The sequence below is a fragment of the Myotis nattereri genome (assembly GCF_964212035.1).
Source record: "Myotis nattereri genome assembly, chromosome: 3".
In the NCBI taxonomy this organism is placed as follows: Eukaryota; Metazoa; Chordata; class Mammalia; order Chiroptera; family Vespertilionidae; genus Myotis; species Myotis nattereri.
The window spans coordinates 41,650,696-41,670,845 of record NC_138077.1 but is presented as its reverse complement, the minus strand read 5'-3'; the positions used below and the strand labels follow the sequence as shown (position 1 = coordinate 41,670,845).

Here is a 20,150-nt window from a genome sequence, read left to right as displayed (position 1 = left end):
CTCGGGCCGCGCCGGGCCGGCCGCACTGCGCATGAGCGGGAGCCCGGCGAGCCCGTGAGAGGAGCCGCCGCCGCCGCCGCCGTCCATTCGCTGCGGAGCCGGAGGAGGAGGGGAGAGGCCTGGAGGACACCAACATGGTGAGGCACCGGCCGCCCGCCCGCCGCCGCCGCCGCGCACCCGCCCGCCCCTCCGCCCCGCGGCGACCCCGCCGCCCCGCGCCCGGCCCGCGGCCTGCGCTGCGCTCCCCGGCCGCTCGGCTCCTGCCTTCCCTGCTTCCTGCGCCCCTTCCCGCCGGCGCCGCCGCTACGCGAGAGCCGAGGAGGCGGAGCGGAGCCGGGCCTAGTCGGGAGCCCGGGAGTTTGGGGCGCGGAGCGGCCCGCGGGGCTCTCGCCCGGCCGGGCGCGGGGGGAGGCGTTGGGCGGGGGGGAGGGGACGGCAACGGCCCCGCTCCTGCCGGGCCGCCGGCTCCATTGTGTCTGGCCCGGACCGGGTCGCGGTTCCGGGTGCGGAGGCTCCCCCGCCCCGCAGGGGGAAGGACTTTGCCGGGCTCCCCTCCGCCGGCGCCGGCACCGCGGGTCTCGGGCAGCTGCTTGGAGCGGGGGTCTGCCTCTGGCTCCATCCCCTCCGCGCGTCCTGGCCGCTGGAGGAGAGGATATTCCCTCCCCGGGGAGCCCGGAGCCCGCCGGGCTGGGGGCCGGGGTGCGGGGGTGCGGGGGGGGGAGTACGGAAGTGCAACCTGTTCTCATTTCACGAAATGCGGAGAAGCACACTTGCTAGCCTTTGAGCCCATATTGTATGTGCTTGGGGTGGGAGGAGTGATTGCTTTATTACGCCAGTTTAAGAGAACACTTGTGATTTTTTAAAAGACAGTTTGTCAAGTGATTCCCCTCTCTCTTTTTGTTTGGGGGGGGGGGTGGGAACACACACACACCATGTTTAACGTGGTGGTCAAGTTATGTTTACATTCTGGTGATGATGCACCTGACTCTGTGGGACTCCCTTTGTTTTTCAGAAGCGATGCTTGCTTGGCCTGAAAGTCTGAGCATGAGTTGAATTCCAGGCAGGTTGCTGTATGAATAGACAGTAAAAATGATATTGTTGTCCGCGGGCTCGGGGGCAGCATAAAGGCCTCTTTGAGGAGGGTGCGTGCGTGTGTCTGTGTGTGCGCGCGCGCGCGCTCAGGGAATGCCCAGTGCCTTTTGTTTTTAGTTGGTCTTATTTCTGCTGAATGACACTTATCGAGCCCCAGCTTCCAACTTGGCAAAAGTTTGGTGTCGTATATAAGATATGTCGCTTAGCTTGCCGTATGTTCAAGGTTTTTATCCTAGGGGAGGTTCCATGCTTGCAAGAAAACTTTGTCATAAAGTGCAGGTCGGTGTTGGGATTGATACTACAGTGTTCAAAGGTCCCCCCCCCCCCCGCCCTATGTCTAGGGCGTCAGACAGTTTCTAGTTTCTTGGTATTATGACTGTCATAGACATTACTCCTCGGGTTCCCAGACTCTTGGCCTGTAGATGAGCAGTAACCCCCTGTGAACCCCGAGAGCGCATGGAAATGTGTTCTGTTCTTGGTGATCTCCGGGCGGCAGCATCCTGTGGGGAGCCGCGGTCTCGGTGATGCGCATCACCTGTTCAGGAATTCAGGTTTCTCGTGTGCTTCATCTGAGAGTTCAGCTTGGATTGGAGCGTGTAAGCTTCTATCCTTTTGTTAATATTAAATAGCTAGTTTTGGAATTTAGCCATAACTCATCTAATTGTACCAGTAGTGACAAGATATTACTAATTTAAGGCCCTTCTGTGGCCGAACTCAGATCATGTCACTAGAATTGTCTTGAAGTGCTCTAGTTAGTTTAGAAATTCAATCACCGTGGGCCCTACTAGAAGTTAGGCCATAAGAATTTTCTGCTTAAAAATTGTCTTATAAACTTCTTATAACTGCTTCTCGATGTAATTTTTGGACTCATGTTTTTTGTTGTGTGTGTGTGTGTGTGTTGTTTTGCTTTGCTGTGTGTGTAATGCAGCCCACTGCTAGGACACGTTGCCAATTTGGGGACAAGTTTAAATGATGGGATAATCGAAATATTTTGTATAAGAAAAAAATTGTTCAGATAACTTTAAAAATAATTCAGAAAGTAGACAATATTCTGTTACTCCTGAAAATCTTTTAAAAAGTGGTCAGAATATTTGGGTTTTCTTATTTGTAAGATGACATAATTGGATTTGATGATTTCCAAAGTTCCATTCAACTATGAAAATTTTGGTTATAATGATTTATATATTTTATTGATTTCAGAGAGGAAGGGAAGAGAGAGAAAAAAAGAGAAACATCAATGATGAGAGAGAATCATTGATTGGCTGCCTTGTGCATACCCCACACTGGGGATCAGTCTGCAATCCAGCCCATGATCTGGGTATGTGCCCTGACCAGGAATCATACTGTGATCTCCGGGTTCATAGGTCAAAGCTCAATCACTAAGCCACCCTCATGATTTTTATTAGAGGTGTGAGAAGTGTGTAGACTGTGTAACCTACTAGATTTTTGATTCAAAGTATCATAGAATTTTTAGACCTAAAATGACTTAAGAGATCATCTATTTACTCCCCCTTCACAAAAGAAGAAATTGAGGATCAAGGAGGTTTTGAGGTTCAAGGTTGCAAAACTGTTTGTTGTAGAATTGAAACTATTTTCTCCTGGCTTACTATTTCCCCCAGTGTTTGTGATACAGTCTTCTGACTCACATGAAGTCGCTAGAAATGGTTGAAAATTGAATTTGAAAATAAAATATATTACTCAAACATGAAAACCCAAGTATTATTAATGAATATTTTAAATAACAAAATTTAAATGAATAATTAATGATGTTAATTACTGTTTTTTAATTTTTTTAAATGCGTGGACTTCGAAATTTAAGATTGTGTTTTGAACAAATACCAGTGTTTATACGTCCAAATGACTATAGGCCTGTTCAAGATGGTCTCTTTAAGGACTTGTTTTACAATTGTTTGACTATATATATAAAAGCAAATTAAAGAAGGGCCTTAATTTTGATGATTTTTTATTAAATACCTATTATGTGCCAGGCACTGTTCCAGACACTGGGGATATGTATATGTATATGTATATGTATATGTATATGTATATGTATATGTATAGTTTGTTTCACTGAAAGTTGAAAATCCCTGCTCTGGTGAGAGCTACATTTTAGTCAGCAGAGACAGATAATAAACATCGTATATCTTTTTCTTCCTTACTATGTTAGAAGGTGTTAAGTGCTATGGGAGAAAAGCCCCTTTAGGGAGGGGAATTGAGAGTGGAGGGGGCGCAGTGGAAGTGGGGTTGCAAAATGGTGTCTTCACTACTGGTGAGGTGAATTTTGAGCAGACTAGGAGATGAAGGAGGGAGTCCCACAGAAACACGGTGGGGAGAGATTTGAGGAACATTGAGATCGTGTTGCTGGAGCAGTTTGTATGGGGCTCCCTCTCCCCCATACAGTGTCATATTGGCATTGGAGCAGATGAGGTCTGAGTGAGGAGTGGAGATGGGCATGGGGGTGGGCATTGAAAGGCTATTGGGTTTTTATTCCAAGAGAATTGGGAACCCACTGAAGGATTCTGAGTGGTATGATGGACCTTGTTTCTGCTGTCCCATAGTGTGCTACTGCAATATTATAATAATTATTTTTAAAGCAGTTTTTGAAGACAAAACCCATATTATAGTTTTCTTTACCATGAAGCTTCTGTGAGTTTTGAGTTCTCTTTAAAATGACTGTCCAATATTTAATAAAAACTAGTTGACTGTTGAGTTTACCTAGTTAAAACAGCACAGAAATATCTTTCATAGCTTGCTTTTGAATATGTTATAGTAGCTTGTGTATAGTTTAGTGGCTACATGCTGAAAACTGGGCCATTGGGGAGAAAGGAGGATATTAACATTTATTGAGAACATACTGTTTGTTGGTTAACTTACCACCATTATTTTATTTAATCTCCATTCCAATTTGTGAGGTAGTTACTGCTACTTCTTCTTAACATACATAGAAATGCATATTTATCAGTTCTAAGTGCTATGACCAGGGTAAAGAGCCAGTATGTGGCAGAGCAGGGATGAGAAGCTTGGTCTCTCATTACACACTGTACCCCCTCCTCTTAAAAAAACAACAACAAAAACTCAGCAAGCATCCTTTTCGTATAGGTGTGGAATTTTTTTATTAGTTTCACTCTGGTTTCTTCTTATACTGAATAGTTGTTTCCATACATAATCAAGTTATCTCATTTAAACATTTAAGTAATTGAAAAATTAAAACTCTTTTGGTGCATACAGTAAAAAAGTTGAATGTAAAATAAACTCATTGCAGTAGTGGTCTTCTTTTTAAGTTTTAAAACAGCTGAGCTCATTTAAGCCAAGTGGCCTCAGAGATTAGGTCCAGCATAGTAAAAATCTGTGAGAAATCCCCCTTTTAAGTTTCAGTATGTATTGTTCACCCTGTGATAGTGTTAGCCATGACATTTGAAGAAGAGAAATAGTTCCAAATAGGATTCAGTTGCTTTGTGGACACAAACAAGCTCTTGATTAACCTGCTGACTATCTAGTTTGCCTAGTCACTTTAGGTGTATACCCCCCACCTAAGAAAAAGCAAAAACAGAAGGGAAAAAGTGTCCCTAAATCATCTTTTATCACTATGTGGAAACCCATTTATATAATTAGTGCCTAATCGGTGATTAGGCTGCTTGTTTTCATTGTAAAAATGGAAGAGATTTACTTTTAAAGAGTTTTTTCTAAAGAACTTAACTTTAGCCGTAACCGGTTTGGCTCAGTGGATAGAGCGTTGGCCTGTGGACTGAAGGGTCCCGGTTTTGATTCCGGTCAAGGGCATGTACCTGGGTGCGGGCACACACCCAGTAGGGAGTGTGCAGGAGGCAGCTGATCGATGTTTCTCTCTCATCGATGTTTCTAACTCTCTATCCCTCTTCCTTCCTCTCTGTAAAAAAATCAATAAAATATATATTTTTAAAAAAAGAACTTAACTTTAGAAAAGCACTCTTGCAATATACTTTTCAACCCTCAACACTGAACATAGTGTTCAGCAACAGAGATAAGTTGACATGGCCCATTCCTTTGTTATAGTTTTCATTTCAATAAACATTTAGAGGCTTATTTATTATTCATAGGATTCTTATATTTCTGGATTTACTAAATATTAGAATTAGGAGATTTCATTTTTTCAGGGATCATTTATTCTCTTATGAAACATATTGCGTGACTGTTGTTTTAGTCATCATAAGTTCTTTATGGAACTTAAAACTCTCATTTAATTCTTGTTAGTAACATTATTGTACTTTGATTTTTTTTTTAAATCCTCACCCGAGGATATTTTTCTATTGATTTCTTAGAGAGAGAAAGAGAGAGAGAGAGAGAGAGAGAGAGAGAGAGAGAGAGAGGAGAGAGAGAGAGAGAAACATCACTGTGAGAGAAACGCATTGATTGGTTGCTTCCTGCACGCCTCGGCCAGGGCCCCGGGCCAGAGAGGAGCCTGCAACCGAAGTATGTGCCCTTGACTGGAATCGAACCTGGGACCCTTTGGTCTTCAGGCCAACGTTCTCTCTATCCACTGAGCCAAACCGGCTAGGACTGATTTTTTTTTTTTTTTAAAGAAAAGATGTCTGCCCTGGCTGGTTTGGCTTAGTAGATGGACCATCGGCCTGCGGACTGAAGGGTCCTGGGTTCGATTTTGGTCAGGGGCACATGCCTGGATTATGGGCTCGATCCCAGGTGTGGGGTGTCAGGAGGCAGCCGATCAGTGATTCTCCTCATTGATGTTTCTGTCTCTCTCCCTCTCCCTTCTCTCTGAAATCAATAAAAAAAAATATTTTTTTTTTAAATAAAGAAAGGATGTGTATGGAGAGGAGAAGCAAATTTAAATTAGCTACCTTGATTGCTTGTTAGAAATTGAAGCAGTAAGTTTGGAAGAATCAATTGAAATGTGATAACTAACACAAGTATTTTAAGGAGGTAATTTCTATCCTATTATCGTAGATAATCTGGAATTAGCAAAATAACTTTTTAATAGTCAAAACAGTTTTCTCTGAACCAGAATCAAAACATTCTATTTACATGGTAGTCATCTTTTAAATAATAATTCTGTGAATGGGGAAGAGGAAATCCTTTAAATTTTCATTAACAGAATAATTTTTTTAAGCCTGTGAGAAAAGTTCTTTTAAAAAAATACGAATTGTAAGTTTGGATCTTACAAGTATACTTTCTGAACTTTTTCCCAGGTGAATTGCCATAATATAAAACATCATTGGGTATACTAATTGTATAGTATATAATAATTATACATTATTCCATATTTGATTTGGTGTAATAGTAGTATAGCACCTCTTAAAAAAGAGTTCATTTTGTCATTCAGAGTGCAGGAAGTTTACAGATGAATGATAAGCGTCACAGGCCAAACCATAAGTAATGTTTCTAAACTGCAGATTATCATTTAAAAGAATATTGAGGGGTTTTGTTTTTCTTAATATTTGAAATTGTACACATTTGCTTATATTTTCTGGCCATAGCCTGTACATGTATTTGTATTTTCCTCTGGGTTTCAAGTCTGCTCATTGGAAAAGGAAACCCTGACTCTTATTGCCTCCTCTGCACATTTAAAGTTATAGAATATGGTCATGTTTTAAAATACAGACTGACCGGACTACAAACACATTTTTCTTCCTGTTGAATTACTTAACCTTAAAATAACCTATCCCTCTCTTTTCCCACCCTTTCCTTCCCAGGAAACTCTAAAAGGCAAGTTCCATAAATTAGCCTTTTTAGTTAGGTTATAAGCGTAATGGGTACATTTTAGCAGAATGCAGATTGTTTACATTTGTAAGGGGAAAGGTCAATTGATTATTGAACTTTTCTGTAAAACGATGTGAAGAAATATTGCTCACAATTCACCTCCTCCCCCAGTGCACACATAGTCAATGTTAGCACTTTTGCCCTTTTCCTCTTTTACTTGATGATAGAATAAATGGAAAGATCATGCCTTGAAGTTAGGCACCAGGCTCTGTTGCTTTTTAGACAGGTCTGTGTCCTTAGATAAATTGAGCTCTGAGGCCTGGTTTCCTCGTTTGTAAAATGGAATCAAAGATAACCACCTTGCATAGTTGGCACACAGTAGGAGTTCAAATAAATATTAGCTGCTAATTTTCTGATTATAGTTATCATCTTTCTTACTTTACTGTTTACATAGAATTACTTTTTTTCTCTGGAGTATTTATTATTCTTTGGTCATGCACTTGTAAAGAGGACTTACTATGTGCTAGTTACATTTCTTAGAGTTTAACCTGAATTAATGTAACCTTCACACCCTGTTTACAGATGAAGAAATTGAAGCACACAGAGATCAGAGATTAATTTTCCCCAAATCACACAGCAATTAAGAGGCACAGGTAGGATTGAAATGCTGCCTGTCTGGCTTGAGAGTCTGCACTCTTCACTAACCATATACCTCCTCTGTACAGGTGAAAGGTAATAGGATTTCTAGCTATTCCTCAGATTCTTAGCCTGGCTTTCTTGCAGAACTGTGCTTGTTAGTTGAATTGATTATTTTCCTGCACTTTTGATTTCAGACCTTTAATCTATGGGAAGTTTTTTTTTATAGATGAGTGGTTTGGGATATTGTAAAACTTGGCTTTAACTATTGAATACTATGTATCATATATGAAAAGTATCATTTTCTGGACTTAAACTAGTTCTTAAGTTTCAGATGAAGTTAAACTGTTAATCATATGGAAAACACAGAATCAACATACAGAGCTTTTAGTGAGAATTATGAGTGGTCATTACAGTGTTTTGATTTTTAAAATGTTGCCTTTTGTGAGTTATATTCATCAACTCCTGAGATAACTAGAATTAAGTCAAGGGTGAGAAGATGAAGATTTAGAATAATAGAAATAATAAAATGTGTCTTAATTTTTAGCTTTTAAAAATATCACTTACCCGTTAAAATTATTTCATTTCAAATTGTCAGGACTTAGTTAACTAGAAAATCATTTACCATGTTTATTATTTTTCTTGAGAGAAATACTTACGTGAGAAATTTAACTTTATGATTATTATTATTTTCTTACCATAGAGCGTTTCTTGAGTCCGTATTTTATCACAGTGGACTTTGTAGATTCAGTGGTAAAAAATACTTGACTATTTACATGATTCTTGGCTACATTCAAAGTATTTGTGTGATTTTTTCCCTAGATAATCTATTATTTTAAATGTGATTTTTACATTTCTTGAGTGAAAAAAGTTACAAGCATGTGATAGATTTAAGTATTAGATAATATGTATTAACAACCATTTTTTATTTTTATTTTGGCAAGATGAACAAATAAGTGCTTTTTATTGTCCAGATTATAGTAGAACTTCTAATGTTGGTAATCTTCAATACAGTTGTAAGTAGCCTTCTATTATAAGAGACAGCATTCCTTTCCTCCCTCGTTTCCTTTCTTTCTCTTCCTCTTCATCCTCCATTCTCCTTTTATTTTTCTAAAATAAAAAATAATCAGAATGTATCCTGTATTTTATACATTTTACATACCACTATTGAATTTCCTTGAAAACTTAATATCTAGATAGTTTTTACATTTGAGTACTGAATATTGTATTGCCTAATTTTATTTAGTGACCACTCTAGTTTTTTTTAAGTAGATCTTAAAGTAAGTGGCATATACGACAGTTGAGTGCTGAGTCATTGTAGTTGCATATGTTTTTGGTCTTAGGAAGATTCCCCACTGGGTTTATAGTAGAAATAGAAAACATCCATCTGTTTCTTTTCCACTTCAGTTTTCTGTCCATCCTCTCATCTCCTATAAAATAATTATTTGCTGGCTAGATACCCTTTTTCTCTTCCTTAAGTTGATAAAAATTACAGCCTTTGGTACCATACTCTCAAAACACCTTGCCTGGTGCCCCCAGATGGCCGGGGAAAAGGAGGTGCGAGTGTTACAGCTCTCATATATAGGCTTGGGAGAAGGGCAGGTCAACGTAGTCCACTCCAGCTTTACTCTAGGACGCGTTTGAGATCACAGAATTGAGTACATCCTCTTCAGTAGGACAACAGGTGTTAAGATTTATTCTAGGTACAGAGAGTAAATAGAGAAATGATAAGTGTATGTGATAAATCCAAGAAGGAGGCAGAGGATACTGATCAGAATTTGCAGGAATGGGATTGCTTGTTACTACTTGGCCTCGCAGGAACCCATATTATCAGTTCTCCACCAGGTATCACTCATTAGCTTTTATGGTGCTAGAAATGGGTAGCTGCAGCCTTTTTTCTGAAAATATATTTATATTGCCCATATACTGGAAATTTAAACCAGTTAAATAGTTTATGTGTATGTATAGATATTATTTAATACACACACTTTTTTTCAAATAAAATGTGACCTGGAATTAAATAATTGTAAATAAATGTATAATGTTGTTATTAGTTCGTGTGGGTAAGATGATTTTTTTATCTTTGTTTCCCCAACTTTCTAATACCTTGCTCTCTGACAGGAAGTCATTAGGAGAGTGAACAGCTCTTTTTGACTTGCAGAATTGACTTAAGCTGTGTTTTTCCTTCTCTTCAACAAAAGTGGTTCAAGTTCCAGGGAACAGTGCATTGGATTTAATACTTCATGATGAAACCCCAAATAATCCTGATTGTTTTGCTGCCTCCAACAACAATTAGGAGAATGGGGGGAAAGTTATGCAAAAGAAGTTGTATCAGGTTTAATTAAAAAATAATTTCCAGGATGTGGCCAGTAGTTACTCTTCTCAGTTAATCTTCGACACCTTATACATTATACAGTGGTCACTGATGGCCATAGGGACCCTCAATACTTCCCTGTTCTTCAAAGGATTGAAACATGTTAGGATACTGTATCTTCCCAGGGAGAAAGGTATAGAAATTAAAAAAAAAAAGTTTTTACTAACAAAAATTGAAATCAAAGTGGCTTCCTTTTAATTAAACAGTATGTTAAATAAGACAGGAATCTTCCTTGGGATTTGATTTCATTGTGGGTTTGTTGCAATTGAATTATGTCTTGAAGAATCACTTTTCAAAATGGAAGAACCTTAGACATTTAAGAGATGTATTGTATAATGGGATATGAGTTACTAGTGTCCAGAGGTGGTAGTTATTAGTGAAGTAACAGAAGGTTAGTGGAGTTATAGTTCCTCAGATTTCATGAACAGAGGTTGAGATTTTAATCTGTAATATTAAGCAGTAGCATATTTCCAGAGAGGAGCATGGCTGACAGGTCAGATTCCAGGGCATAAGCGTTTTTCATGGTTGATTTTTGTATAGTGTTATTTTTACTTTGGGATAGGTGGAAATATATTTTTGGTAGTCTTTTTCCTGAAAATTTCAAAAGGCTTATAAATCTGTACAACAAGTAATGTGGTTTATATAAGATTACTATGATTTGGATTTATAAGACCTTTCTGTTCTTGTCCCGTTTCCACTAATAATAACCTGGTTAAGTTTTGAACTAATTCTTTAAACTTCTGGGTCTGTTTTCTCATCTGTACAGTCAGGGGGTTGAAGTTTGTGATCTGTCAGATAAAAGATTCTGGGGTTCTCAGATGGTTGCTTATACCACAGGACTCTGTATCTATTAATGTATGCCATACATACATCATACATCCCTTTCCCTTCTTCATTTGCTGTAGAAGCTCAGGAAAAACCCAAGTTTAAAATTTTTTTTCGATTTTTTTTTTTTTTTTTTTTAGAGAGCGAGGAAGGGGAGGCAGAGAAAGAAACAAACAAACATTGATCCATTGCCTCCCATACACACCAGACTGATGATCCAGCCTGCAACCCAGGCTATCTGCCCTGACCGGGAATTGAACCCTACACCTTTTGGTGTATGGGATAACGCTCCAGACACCCTAACCACACTGACCAGGGCTAACCCAAGCATTTTGCTGAGAGATGGTGTTAGGAGACAAGAATAATAGTGGAGAGGCTGACATTCCATAGGAGACTAGCTTGGGTGGGAGAGGAGGGAGAACATGGTCCTTATAGTGGGAGAGAGTGCAGGGCCTAATTGCCTTGTTTCATTTTGCTTAGGGTTCAGGCCAGATGAGAAATGAATCAGTATCAACATAAGGCAAGTGAGAAAAGGTTATTATTACAGTAGAGAGGCATTTTGGAGAGAGGCTATGCTAGGCTCAGGCTAGGGGGAAAGGATGGTTCTTTCAGGGGGAAAAAGGGAGAATCCTGCTTACCTTTGTTGGAAGGATGCATGTTAGTTCATATTTCAGGGCTTCTGATTTGAATGAAAATACGAGATTTTATTGGTAATTATCTTGGTTTCTGAACACCACCAGGAGAAATAGAAGCTACTCATAGTCTGTTACTTTCTCACATTTGCTATAAAATAGCAAGAAAACAAGGGGTAGGGTTGGGAGGAGAATTGTATCCTATGTTTTTTATAGTGGGTTTTAGGACTGCAACAAACACCTGTTAATCGCATTGTTACCCAGGGTCATTTGCCTGTTCTGGCTGGCTAGATAATGTCACCTTCCCCACCAGTCTTTATATGTATATACCTTTAGAACAGTGGTTCTCAACCTTCCTAATGCCATGACCCTTTAATTCAGTTCCTCATGTTGTGGTGACCCCCAATTTCATTGTTACAAATTGAACATAATTAAAGCATAGTGATTAATCACAAAAACAATATGTAATTATATATGTGTTTTCCGATGGTCTTAGGCGACCCCTGTGAAAGGGTCGTTCGACCCCCAAAGGGGTTGCAACCTTCTACAGCCTTTATAGTGCTCTCAGGATCCACTTTTAGAAGAAATGCAGGATGGTTGAACTTCCTTTGCCTCTGTCCTAGTTTCTTTTCCAAAATGATACTAAATTTTGTGTTTTAGATTTCTTAAAAATTTGTCTTTCTGATTAATAGTAGATCAAAAATAAATCTTGAGCTAAAATGTTTTAATAATTTATGAGGAAAAAGTATTGATGAGTGATTAGTCAGGCATATAGGAATACCACTTTAGTGTTCTGTGATTTTTACATAGTGTTTCAGTTTATTTTCTGGTTTCAATAGAACAAGTTGAAATCATCGCAGAAGGATAAAGTTCGTCAGTTTATGATCTTCACACAATCTAGTGAAAAAACAGCAGTAAGTTGCCTGTCTCAAAATGACTGGAAGTTAGATGTTGCAACAGACAATTTTTTCCAAAATCCTGAACTTTATATACGAGAGAGTGTAAAAGGATCATTGGACAGGAAGAAGTTAGAACAACTATACAATAGATACAAAGGTGAGTGTTTACTTGTAACTTTAAATATTTTGAGCCAGGTGTTCCAAAGCTATAGGCTGCTTGTGAGAAATAATACATAGAACATATTTATAGGTATTTATATATATGTATAATACATAGGACATATGATATAGGTGGATATCTTAACAGAACTCTGTAGATCTTAGAATTACTTCAAAGAGATCTAAGAAATTATTTTTCTCTTTCCACTAAAATTTTTTCTTAGCCTCTTTATTTCCTCCCCCATGGTGGAGAGGAAATAGAGAAGAGGGGCTGGGGGTATACTTCCCTTCTACAGCCTTTGAGAAGGGGGGCTGGGGGGTATACTTCCCTTCTACAGCCTTTGAGAAGGGGGGCTGGGGGGTATACTTCCCTTCTACAGCCTTTGAGAAGGGGGGCTGGGGGCCTTCCTTCCCCCCGTCCATTTCATAAAACTCAGCTGAACTGATTTTATGAAAACCTGCATGATAACTTTAATAACCTTTAAAGAACTTATAAGTAATATACTCTTTAAAATATTTAAACAATACAAAATAGATGATTGAAGAAAAAGTTAATAGTTTCTCCATTTTTTCCTTATTTATTCTCTTGAGGGAACCAGCATTTAATTCTGGTGTGGATCCTTCCATGTCTTTTTTGTTTATGCAGAAATATGTGTACACAGTTTAAAATTTTTTTCAAAAATGGGATATTTTATGCATAATTCATTCTCCCACATCAGAAAAGTCACCTTTTTTTTTTTTATTGTTAGAGATGTTAGCAAAGCACACTTGGCAGCAGCGTGTGAGTGCCTCTTTCTCCTTGTATTTGTCATTATTTAAAGGTTTTTCTGTCTGATAAGTAAATATTGATGGTTGGTATTTTTCTTTAACTTGAACAACAGATATTTATATTGTTGAGATTAGGATTTAATTGCTGAGTTTATAGTTTTTCTGATACTCTCAAGACTAATTGCCGTGGTAGAGTGAACTTAGTTTTAAGGAAAAAAAGATTTTTTGTATAGAATACTGTTAATTTAGAATGCTTACTTAAAATATGGATAGGTTCAGTAAAAATCCTTTATCTCTATATAGACTGTCTGATTTTCTGAATGTGTATGAGTATGGGACATTTTTCATATGAATAAATGAGACTTAAAAGTCACGTGTCCATCTTATATAAAAGTGGGTGGGGCAAAAGTAGATATGCAGTTGTTTGTAGGGAAAAAAACAATAATTAATAACACAAGAATGAACTCTGTGTTTTGTGTACTCACAACTATAAACCTGCTTTTGCCCCAACCTGTGTATTCTCCTGTTCATCCTTCTATTAGAGTTTATGTTAGTATGTAGCATGAAGTGTGAATCCATCTTTTCACACTTTTATTAAATTTATTGGGGTGACATTGGTTACTAGGGTCGTATAGGTTTCAAGTATACATTTCTATGATACATGATCTGTATGTTGCATTGTGTGCTCACTACTCAAAGTCAAACCATCTTCTGTCACCGTATATTAGGCTCTCTCCACCCCCCACCACCTCCTGTTCATATTAAGAGTGCTATTTTGAGGGCACATTGGCTTTGAATATTACAGGGAGGAAATATTTAGTAATGCTGCTTCATCTTTGATCTATGTGATTATTTTTTAATGGAGCATACAGCATTACCTTTTTAGTTTTAGGAATAGTATAATAAAGTGTGGCATTAATTTAATATTGCATTGTTATTTGTGAAGATCCTCAAGATGAAAATAAAATTGGAATAGATGGTATACAACAGTTCTGTGATGACCTGGCCCTCGATCCAGCCAGCATTAGTGTGTTGATCATTGCATGGAAGTTCAGAGCAGCAACACAGTGCGAGTTCTCCAAGCAAGAGTTCATGGACGGCATGACAGAATTAGTGTGAGTACATAATTATCAAAGGAAATTAAGGCTCATTACTATGAGAATTACTATGGAAATGAATTATGGTATGAGTTTTTTAATGTAAACATAAATTTGTCAGCCCACAAGCATTGTTATAACAGAAATGGGCTAATCTGCTAATTCCTTCCCATGTTATCCAGTTTTCTGGGTTTGTCAAGTTACCTGTATAGTTAGTACAGCCTATTCCATTTACATTGTACTTATATTAAAATAAATTATTTTAATTACTAATAAAATTACTAATATTTAACATAATATTGAAATGAGCAAGTTTTAAGGTATTTCCTAATGTGAGGCTGCAAATTCTGAATTTATGAACAGCTCTTAGAATTTAAAATTTTAGAAGTTACCAATCACTTTTTGTTCAGTTTATCTTGATATCTGATTAGCTTAAATGACTTGGGATAAATAAATTGAAAAGTCATGGGTAGAGGTTTTACCTATGGCCTCTAGTTGTCTGTATTTAATGAGGCTGCAGAAATACTCAGTCTGTGGATAGGTAACAGGCTGTCCTTTGTTTTTAGCGGATGACTATTAAATAATAATAGCTAACATTTGTTGAACATTTTTTTATTTCAGGAACTGTGCTAAGTAAGTACTTCACCTACCTCTTGACAATAACTGTGTTTGAGAAGTATTTATATCCCCATTTTAGAGATGAGGAAACTGAGGTACAGAGAACTAGAGTTAGGTAGTATTAAAGTCAGGATTTGAACCCAGGCATTCTGACCTTGAGCCTGAGGTGCACTGTAAATCAATCAGGGTCCAGACAAGACACAAAAATATATCAGTACTTTGAATAGGTTAAATTAAAAATATTGTGTTATGTAAAAGGAGCAAAAGAAAGCTTTGAGGTATAACAGAGGTTGCAGTTGCAAGAAACTGCCCCCACCCCTGGAACGGAGGGAAATGAATAAGCAAGGAACCTAGACACTTAAGAGATCCCCACAGGGATCTCAGAGGAGAGGACATGGCTGCTGCAGAACACAGAGCCTGTGGTGCCTGCCTTGTCTGCCACTCTGATGAAGAGAAACTGGCTGGAGGCCACTTGCTGTGGGGCCATGTGAGCCGCTGAAACCCTTGCTCTCTGCAGAAACAGACTGGGATAGGAAAAGTTCCTTTCCTCTTTCAGCCTTTCATTGCCCTCTGTTGGTAGAACCTAACAGTGAGCCAACTGGCAAGAAAAAGAAAATCTCACCATTTATAGTCCACTACAGATAGTCACAATTTAGGGCAAAGAAGAGTGGGTTTAAAGTTGAGAGGTAATAAATTAATAACTGGCCTAGACACTGTGTTCCACAGCCAAAGCTAGCCCCATCCTGAACTTGCAATTTTCTATGCTAAGACAGATGTTATTAAAACGCACTTTTTTTTCTTTTGAAACTGAATTTATGTACAATATGATGAACTTCCAAATCTAAATTTTAATATACCAATAATGATCTGGGAGGCATTATAGAGAACATAGAAGGAAAATAAAAGCAAAAAGATCAGAAGAAAAAGTGGAGTGATTGCTTTTGTAGACTCTATAAGAAATAGAGTATTTCTACCTTAAGGCTGTTATATGGAAAATAAGACTAGTACTTGGACCCTTTCAACCCCTTAGAAGTTGAATGCTTTGCAAAAAATAGAAAAAGCTTACTGTGGATTCTAACTTCAGTTGGAAATAGTAGGGTGCTCAGCAGATACTTATACTTTATATATAACAAAAAGTAACTTTTCAAGAAAAGTGCATTCTCACCGAAGTAAGAAATTATGCTTTCAGTTAGTTTGGAAGCTAGACATGTGATTTGTTACCATCAAAGGAGTATCTACTACAGTTTAAACCGGTGGTGGTTGTTAATTAGTATACATTCTCATCTGTTCACAACAGCTGACTTCTACATTTCAGGTGTGTTAATAGTCCAGTGAGTTATGTAATTAAAAGTAATGGCCCATTTCTTTTAAAAGTAGTAATTATTTCTAACATTTAATCACTTCAGACCTTTTCTTCCTCTAACTAAACCCATACTTGTTTATATAATGTAAAAAGAATGACAGCTGTCTGATTTTTAAAAAGTTCTATGAAATAAAGATAAGCTATCATAGGAATAAGTTAAGTCCTTAATTTATAGTGAAAAAGTTTTATCTTTTATAAATTTAATTTTACAATGTAGATGTGACAGCATAGAAAAACTAAAGGCCCAGATACCCAAGATGGAACAAGAATTGAAAGAACCAGGACGATTTAAGGATTTTTACCAGTTTACTTTTAATTTTGCAAAGAATCCAGGACAAAAAGGATTAGGTAAGAATTTTTAAAAAATATATTTGGTGTTTCAAATACATTCAAATACATTGACAGTGTCACTTTTGTTTTGTAATAGAAAGTTATGTGTTTTGAGCAAAAAATATGAAAATACCAGTTCCTGCAAAGCAGTGAGAAACAGCGAACTTCTGGTTACTCGAAAAATACTGAGCACATTCAGAATAGGGTTGGTTACCCTGGATATCACATGTGAACCACTGATTTTTTTTTTTTTTTAAAGAACTGTACAGAAAATAAATACTTGTTAAAATTCCCCTGACATATGTATGTCCATTTGTTTATTTCCCAGAAGATATTATAAGGTCTTAGGATCATAAGTTATTTCACTATGGATCTGTAGAATAGCATTATAGGATTTGTAAATCATAAAATGATTTATTTGGAAACCATAAGAAAGAATTTTAAAAAAGATGATTATCATTCATAATCTTAACCTGAAATAACTACTGTTAACAATTTAGATTAATCTATACTGTATGTAATATCCATACATTTGGGGATGGCAGAGAGAATATGGAACTAAAAGCTACAGTATAATTTACGTTTACCCAGAAAGATTGGACAGTAGCAGATAATATAAAATAACATGTGTGAGGGTTTTAGATAAAAGTGGAAATGAGTAAAAGCTGGAATGGTTGGGCCATACTTCCTGGGAAGATGGGATGTGACTAAAGGGTTTGCTTTGGCTGGGCAAGGGAAGATAGAAGGTGTTCCAGTGAGAGGGTAGTTATGAATGAGGGTCTGAAACTTGAGAAATAAACTTGACTTTGTAGAAGCCAGAAAATGTTGACTTGATTTTAGTGCTTGTTTGGCGATTAAATTGGTGAAACACATTAAGGCTCAGTAACAACAGGCTTCTCTTAAAAACAGGACAGAAAGGTTTAAATTAGAATTTGTGGGCAATGGGGAGGCACTGAAGATTTTGATGATGGCAGTAACTTCCATTTAACATGAGCTTTCAGTATGCCTGGCAGTGTGCTAAGGACTTTACATACACTGCCACATTTAATGTTTAACAACTTCATGAAGTTATTATTTCATTCAATAATTTACCACTTGCACTGTCCCAAGTACATAATAATAGAGCACTAGCCATTTTTTTATCCTTACTTTGCAGATAAGGATACTGAGACACAGGTAGGTTAAATAAGTTACCCATTGATGGAAGTGAGTTTGTTTTTTTATTTTGAATATACAGTAGTTGGAGAGGCTATTAGGAGTCTTTTGTACTAATTCTTCTTTATATTTTAGGTTAGAGGGGGGGAAAAGCATTGAGAAAAAGATATGTGGATAGGGATTAGACTGAGGAAGTGATTGAACATTAGTGAGGAAGGGATGAATGTAGAACATTTGTATGGAAGAATTGGCCTAAAGAGTGACCAACCTGAAACTGGTTTATAAAATATCTGTAAAGCAAAATTCTAAACAGTGAAGCCTCAGTTCCAACTGATCCTTCAGTTTAGGTTGGATATTCTTACAGAAAAATTTCTCATTTTGCAGATAAAATAAGCTAGTATACCTAGGGTTGGTTTCTCTATCTTATATCTGTGGCAACCAGATAACTGGGCTATTTTTTCTAGTCTTCTTTTGCTTTCCACACATAAAAACCAATTAAGGTGTTTAATGTATATGTATATACTAAGATAATTATTTTTGTTATGTTTAGAAATATAACACATTATTTTGGTAAGATTAAACAAAATGTGAATATCAATGATGATTTAAAGGGGATGAATCTATTTCTTACTTATATCCCTTAGCTCTTACTGGAGTACAAAATAAATAATATTTTTGGGTGAATATGTAGTTTTGATATTGAATCTTTGTTTGTTTTTTTTATATATTTTATTGATTTTTTACAGAGAGGAAGGGAGAGAGATAGAGAGTTAGAAACACTGATGAGAGAGAAACATCGATCAGCTGCCTCCTGCACATCTCCTACTGGGGATGTGCCTGCAACCCAGGTACATGCCCTTGACCGGAATCGAACCTGGGACCTTTCAGTCTGCAGGCCGACGCTCTATCCACTGAGCCAAACCGGTTTCGGCGAATCTTAGTTTTTATTATATGATGAAAATAAAGCAAAACTGAACTTTTTTAGCTATTGGATATATTAATATGATGGTAAATTTGATTTTTAGATTACAGACAAAACTGAGAAAAAGATTATGCAGAAGAATTAAGTTTAAAAATTATGTTTATTCTTTTATCTAGTAGGTATTGAGCTTAAGAAAAATGGTATAGTGTTTTTGTTTTGCAAGATGAAAAGAGTGCTGAAGATTAGTTATACAACAGTGTGAATGTACCTAACACTACTGAATTGCACACTTAAAAATGTTTAAGATGATACATTTCATGTTATGTATGTTTAACCACAATTTTCAAATTTGTTTTTAAGTTCCTCCAAGCCATAGAATGTACAACAGAGTGAGCCCTAATGTAAAATACGGTATTTAGCTAGTAATATATACCTATATTGGCTTATCAATTACAAGATGTTAAAAATACTGGAAATGAGGGGAAGGGAAGGAGAGGTTTTGGGGAACTCTCTGTACTTTTCCTGCAATTTTCCCCATAAACTTGAAACTAAAACTAAAATTGTCCTAATTCAAAAAAGAAAACTGTAATAAAAGTAAGTCATAGTTTCTCTTTTTGTTTTGCAATGGTGTTGGTTGTCAGGAAATGTAATGACTTGTTTAGTTGAAGAACTTGATTAAAAAGAAAACAGTTTTCTTGATAGCCTTTCCAAGAGTTTACAGGGCTCATATATTGAAGTGTATTTGGCAGAGAGTAATTAGAAAATCATAGGAGAGGAAGTGAGGTCCAAAACAAATTGGCAAGAGTAACAGTGACAGCACTGTGGTTTAATCATATACTAGAGGCCTGGTACACCAAATTCATGAACTGGGGGAGGGGGTTGTCCCTCAGCCCAGCCTGTTCCCTTTCACAGTCCGGGACTCCTCGCTCCTTACCGCCTGCCTGCTCGCCACTCCGTACCACTCGGCTCGCTGCTCCTTAGTGCTGCTGCAGAGTCAGGAGAGGCTCCCGACACTGCTCTGCACTTGCCAGCTGTGAGCCCTGTGGGGAGCACACTGAATACCAGGGGGCAGCTCCTGCATTGAGCATCTGCCCCTGGTGGTCAGTGCGCATCATATAGCAACTGGTTGTTCTGCTGTAACAGTCACTTAGGCTTTTATTATATAGACTAGAGGCCCAGTGCACGAATTCATGCATGGGTGGGATTTGACCGGCCCGCCCCAATTGGGGCTGATTGGGCCAGGCTGGCTAGGGCGAGGAGCCGTGGGCAGTTGGCGGGCAAGCCCTGCCCCTGATTGGGGTAGGGGGGGCTGATTAGGGGCAGGGCCACCTGGGGGGAGGGGCTGCAGGTGGTTGGCTGTCCCCACCCCCTGGTTGAACTCCTAGTCGAGGGGACAATTTGTATATTAGCCTTTTATTATATAGGATTATTATATAGGATAGCTGTGCTAGTGATAGTAAGAGCTGGTGTTTCCATTTTTTGTCATTGTCTGTAACCTTATTTCTTATAATAGTAGGATGGGGTGCTTCCTTTATCACCAGCTGCTTCAGTCACCTACAATTTCTGATAGTCTTCTGAATCTTAAA

At 38.0% G+C, this 20,150-nt stretch overlaps 1 protein-coding gene across 4 annotated transcripts in view; it reads left to right on the top strand.

Annotated features, from left to right (window-relative positions):
* Positions 1 to 24: 24 nt before the first annotated feature.
* The window catches only part of DCUN1D1 (defective in cullin neddylation 1 domain containing 1), a 33,442-nt gene continuing 13,316 nt past the window's right edge, over positions 25 to 20,150 (top strand). For 3 of the 4 annotated variants that reach the window (XM_081086608.1, XM_081086607.1, XM_081086606.1), the window contains exons 1-4: positions 25 to 137; positions 12,093 to 12,309; positions 14,026 to 14,194; positions 16,375 to 16,505. In XM_081086608.1, coding sequence (XP_080942734.1) covers positions 135 to 137; positions 12,093 to 12,309; positions 14,026 to 14,194; positions 16,375 to 16,505 — 520 coding nt within the window. In that variant the 5' untranslated portion in view covers positions 25 to 134. Of the gene's footprint in view, positions 138 to 7,367; positions 7,440 to 12,092; positions 12,310 to 14,025; positions 14,195 to 16,374; positions 16,506 to 20,150 lie in introns of those variants that run through there. The other variant, XM_081086609.1, reaches the window with a different exon arrangement.